The 5,959-nt window shown below is 40.2% G+C and overlaps 1 protein-coding gene across 1 annotated transcript; it reads left to right on the forward strand.

Annotated features, from left to right (window-relative positions):
- Window positions 1-705: 705 nt before the first annotated feature.
- LOC107963348 (uncharacterized) lies at window positions 706-2,115 on the forward strand. The gene has a single exon (XM_016899897.1). The coding sequence runs from the start codon at window positions 706-708 to the stop codon at window positions 2,113-2,115; it is 1,410 nt and encodes a 469-aa protein (XP_016755386.1).
- Window positions 2,116-5,959: the final 3,844 nt, after the last annotated feature.

Genomic DNA, 5,959 nt, shown 5'->3' on the forward strand with positions numbered 1-5,959 from the left:
ATTGATCCATTATTTTCAGGATAGTTTGGTTGGGGCAGCAGCTAGGTGGTATAATCAATTGAGTCCCACAAGGATCGGTTCTTGGAGAGACTTAGCGCAAGCCTTTATGCAGCAATATAATCATGTGACTGACATGACTCCTAATAGAATCACTTTGCAAAACATAGAAAAGAAGCCTAATGAGAGCCTTAGGCAATATGCACAGAGGTGGAGGGAGGTTTCCATGCAAGTTCAACCACCGCTCTTGGAGAAAGAAACTACCATGCTGTTCATTAACACTTTGAAGGCCCCATTCATTACTCACATGATTGGAAGTACCACCAAGAGCTTTGCTGATATAGTTATGGCAGGAGAAATGATTGAGAACACCATAAGGGGCGGCAAGATAGAGTGGGAAACTGCTAAAAGATCAGCCCCAAGAAGGAAAGATAATGAGGTGAACAATACGAGTAGTTATAATTCAAAAGCGATTACGGTTAGTCAGCCTAGAGCAACTACAGTTGGGCAACAGGATTCCTAAAAGCAGGGATTTATCAAAGTCTATTTAATGCGTATGCAATAACTCCTTTTCATTTGAAACCACTGCGACCCGCGTATCCCAAATGGTACGATGAAAATGCCAAATGTGAATACCATGCAGGGATATCAAGGCATTCAATTGAAAATTGCACTGGCTTTAAAAAAGCAGTGGAAAGACTGATTAAAATGGGGGTCGTAAAATTTGACGACACCCCTAGTACAGAGAACCTGTTGCCAAACCATGGTGATCAAGGGGTAAACGCAATTGGGGACACTAGTATGAGAATGATTAAAGAGGACGTGGTTGAGGTAAGAATGCCGATGAAAGTAATCTGGGAAGAAATGGTGAAAAGAGAAATGATAATCTTTGAAGAGGGAAATAAAGGAGTGAGGGACTACTACGAGTTCCATGCAGAAAAGGGACACGAGATCCAGGAATGTGACGAGTTTAAGGCTTTGGTACAAAGCCTTATGAATAATAAGGAGCTGGAATTTTATGAAGCTGGCTCAGATGAGGGTCATGTATGTGCATTGGAAGGTGAACCAAAGAATCAAAGAATCAACCAGCCAAGGATCATTATTTCTATACCAAGGAATAATGAAGTTGAGACACAAACAGTGCCGAAAGTCATAATTCACAAACCCATTTCCTTTCCTTATAAGGATAACAAGAGGGTACCCTGGAATTATGACTGCAATGTGATAATACCAGAGAGAGAAGATATAGCTAGTACTTCTAAGGAGGCTCAAGTTGAAGGATCCTATACACGTAATGGGAGGCATTATAATACAAAAGGCATCAGAGTTGAGCCTGCGAAACTGAAAGCCTTTGGCGTTGAGAAGGAGAATAGGGCTGAGGTACTTGTTAATGAACCAGTGAAGGAAGAAAAAGCTAGAGAGTTTCTAAAATTCCTGAAACACAGTAAGTATAGCGTGGTTGAACAATTGCACAAACAACCAGCTCGTATATTAGTGTTGGCTTTAATTCTGAGTTCAAAGGTACATCGTGAGGCATTAATGAAGGTGCTCAATGAGACTTACATTACTAATGATATATCCGTCAACAAGTTAGATCGATTGGTTAGTAACATAAGTGCTAACAACTTTATTTATTTTAATGATGATGAAATCCCACTTGGTGGCATGGGATCAGCTAAAGCTTTGCACATCACCACTCGTTGCAAAGGATATACATTGCCGAGTGTGCTTATTAATAATGGGTCAACTTTAAATGTCCTGCCATTGTCCACATTGAACAGATTGCCCATAGACAATTCTCACATGAAAACATGCCATAATGTAGTGAGGGCATTTGATGGCACGAAAAGAAATGTCATGGGAAGAATTGATATCCCCTTGCTGATCGGGCCAAACGTGTATGATGTAGACTTTTTAGTGATGGACATCAAGCCCTCTTATAATTTCTTGTTGGGGAGGCCTTGGATACATTCGGCAGGAGCGGTACCCTCATCTTTGTACCATAAATTGAAGCTAGTAACAGATGGACGGCTGGTCACCATAAATGTGGAGGAAGACATCATAGCAGCAGTCACTAGTGACGCACCCTATGTAGAGGCAAATGAGGAGGCTGTTTAGTGTTCTTTTCGCTTCTTAGAATTTGTTAATGCAATATTTATTTCAGAGGGGAATGAGGTACCGGTGCCTAGGATATCCAGAACTACAAGAATGGGTTTGTAGATGACAGTGGGAAAAGGAGCCTTGCCAGGAAAAGGATTGGGAAGATATCTCCAAGGAGGAATTCAAGTTCCAAAACTAAAGGAGAAGAGAGACCGTTTTGGCTTGGGTTTCAGGCCAGATCATAAGTAGAGAAGGAAGGAAATAGAGAAGCGTCAAGAAAGAAGAAGGGCATGCTTAAGTAGAAGAGAAGTAGAGTGGGAACTGATGACGTTCCCTCATATATCCCAAACCTTTACATCAGGAGGGATAATGCACCCTGAGAGAGGGATGCTCGAAAAAGGAAATTATCACATCAATGCTGTACATAATGAAGAGTCTGAAAGAAGAAACCTGAGGGCATTCGTCCTTACGAATCGGGAAGCTTTTTAAACAATTGGACTGCAGAAGAACTTCCTGTAGTTTTTAAAGATTTTTCAGAGTAATTTTCAAAACACTCTTGTTGCTCTAGAGCCTAGAAGTAATAAGATTTCATTTGTAAAATGGGCTCATGTTTGGATATTTGCATTTCAATAAAACACGACTTTTGTTATCAATCTGAGTGAATATTCTCAGATCAATATTCTTTTGACCTCTTTAAATTCTTTCAAATTTTTTATTTCATACATAACACATAAATAAACATTCTTAAAATTCATTCATTCTTTGTACATTCTTTCGTACCCCGCAGGTCCCTAGATATCAATGACATGAGCACTGATACTACAAATCCTGAATTCTCTTCGAGCAAGACATGTGTTTAGAAGAACCTCAGGATTTTGAAGATGACAGGGATTGTGATGTGTCTCCAGGTCTGTTGAGAATGGTGAAACAAGAGGAGAAACAAATCCTACCCTGTGAGAAAGAGGCAATAGAGAATGTAGTCTTGGAGGAAGGAAAAGAGGTGAAAATAGGGACACATATTGCAAAGAAAATGAGAAAAGGTCTTGTTGAGCTACTACGTGAATTCAAAGATATCTTTGCATGGTCATATGAGGATATGCCAAGGTTGAATACTGATATCGTGGTACATCATCTTCCCATAAGACAAGATTGCCAGCCAGTCCAACAAAAATTGCGAAGGATAAAGCCTGATATTGTGCTGAAAATAAAAGATGAAGTCAATAAGCAATTTGATGCTGGATTCCTACAAGAGGTTAAGTATTCAAAATGGGTGGCTAACATTGTCCCTGTCTCTAAGAAGGATGGGAAGGTACGAATGTGTGTTGATTACAGAGATCTGAACAAAGCTAGCTCAAAGGACAACTTTCCTTTACCGCACATCGACACTTTGGTAGACAATACAGTGGGATATTCGTTGTTTTCTTTTATGAATGGCTTCTCAGGGTACAATCAGATAAAGATGCATCCTGAGGACATGGATAAAACCACCTTTATAACATTGTGGGGCACCTTTTGTTACAAGGTAATACCCTTTGGGCTGAAGAATGCAGGGGCAACATACCAAAGGGTTATGGTGATCTTATTTCACGATATGATGCACAAGGAGATTGAGGTGTATGTTGATGACATGATTGCCAAATCTCGAGCATAGACGGAGCATATTGAAGTCTTGAGAAAGTTGTTCCTGAGATTGAGGAAGTTTCAGTTGAAGCTTAATCCGACAAAGTGCATCTTCGGAGCTAGGTCGGGGAAGTTATTGGGCTCTGTGGTCAGCGAAAAAGGAATAGAAGTTTACTCAGACAAGGTTAGAGCGATACGAGAATTACCTCCACCACGTACTCAGAAGGAAGTTCGGGGTTTTCTTGAAAAATTGAATTATATCGCTCGGTTTGTTTCATAATTAACCAAGAAATGTGATCCTATATTTCGCCTCCTTAGAAAACACAACCAAGGTACTTGGGATGAGGAATGCCAGAATGCTTTTGATAAGGTTAAGCAATACTTGTTAAACGCTCCAGTGTTATCTCTACCTAGTCTAGATAGACCATTAATTTTGTACTTATCAGTGTTTAGCAATTCTATGGGGTGTATGCTTGGTCAACGTGACAAGTCAGGAAGAAAAGAGAAGGCGATATATTACCTCAGCAAGAAATTCACAGAGTGTGAGATGAGATATTCGCCAATTGAGAAGTTGTGTTGTGCTTTAATCTGGACGACTCGAAAGTTGAGGCAATATATGCTATATCGTATGACTTGGCTAATTTCAAAACTTGATCCATTAAAGTACATGATGGAGTCAACAGCCCCAAATGGAAGAATGGCAAGGTCGTAAGTACTGCTTAGAGTTTGATATAGTCTATGTGAGTCAAAAGGCTATAAAAGGGAGCTTGATAGCAGCATTTCTGGCTAGCAGAGCTCCAGAAGATTATGAGCCATTGAGCTTTGATTTCCCTAATGAGGAGTTGATGTATGTGGAAACTATTGAAGAACATCCATGGAAGCTGAACTTTGACGGCGCATCCAACGTGGTAGGAAATGGAATTGGGGCAGTCTTGGTATCCCCAAATGGTTATCATTATCCATTTATATGTAAATTGGATTTTGACTGGACGAACAATATGGCCGAGTATGAAGCATGCATCATGGGGATTCGAGCGGCCAAAGAGCGAAAAATTAGAATCCTGGAAGTATATGGAGACTCTGCGTTGGTAATTTATCAGCTTAAGGGTGAATGGGAGACAAGGGACCCCAAATTGATTCATTATCAAAAGGTAGTTTTGGAGTTACTTGAGGAGTTTGATAACATCACCTTCAATTATCTCCCACGAGACGAAAATCAGATGGCAGATGCTTTAGCAACACTAGCTTCCATGATTAAAGCAAATAAAAAAGATGATGTTAGACCAATTCAGATGAGTATTTCTGAGGTTCCAGCTCATTGCTTTAACATCGAAGAAGAGGAAAAGGATGACCATTCTTGGTATCAAGATATATTACGATATGTGAGAAATCATGAATATCCTGAGCAGGCAACTGAGAACAATAAAAGAACTTTGAGGAGGTTAGCCTGCGAGTATGTACTAGATGGGGACATCCTTTATAAAAGAAGGAAAGATCAAGTACTTTTGAGATGCGTCGATGTTGTGGAAGCTAGATAAATCTTGGAAGAAGTACATGAAGGCGTTTGTGGGACACATGCTAATGGCTTTACAATGGCAAGGCAGATCATGAGGTTTGGATACTATTGGTCTACTATGGAAGGAGATTGTATCAGCTATGCCAAGAAATGCCATAAATGCCAGATATATGGGGACAAGATCCAGGTACCACCTTCACCCTTACATGTTATGACTTTTCCATGGCCTTTTTCCATGTGGGGCATGGACATCATTGAGCCAATATCACCAAAAGCTTCGAATGTGCATCGTTTCATTTTTGTGGTCATCGATTACTTCACGAAATGGGTAGAAGAAGCTTCATATGCTAGTGTAACCAAGTCGGCAGTAAGTCGATTCTTGAAAAAAGAGATCATTTGTCGGTATGGAATGTCTGGGAGGATCATATCGGACAATGCGTTGAATTTGAATAACAGCACGATAGCGGAAGTTTGCAACCAATTCAATATTAAACATCATAATTCATCTCTATATCGCCCACAAATGAATAGGGCAGTAGAAGCTGCCAACAAAAACATCAAGAAGATAGTAGGGAAAATGACTGAAACCTACAGAGATTGGCATGAGAAATTACCATTTGCACTCTTAGCCTATCGAACGTCCGTCAGAACCTCTACTGGGGCAACTCCTTTCTCGTTGGTTTATGGGATGGAGGCAGTGTTACCCATTGAAGTGGAAATACCTTC

Source organism: Gossypium hirsutum, chromosome A13 (assembly GCF_007990345.1).
Source record: "Gossypium hirsutum isolate 1008001.06 chromosome A13, Gossypium_hirsutum_v2.1, whole genome shotgun sequence".
NCBI lineage: Eukaryota > Viridiplantae > Streptophyta > Magnoliopsida > Malvales > Malvaceae > Gossypium > Gossypium hirsutum.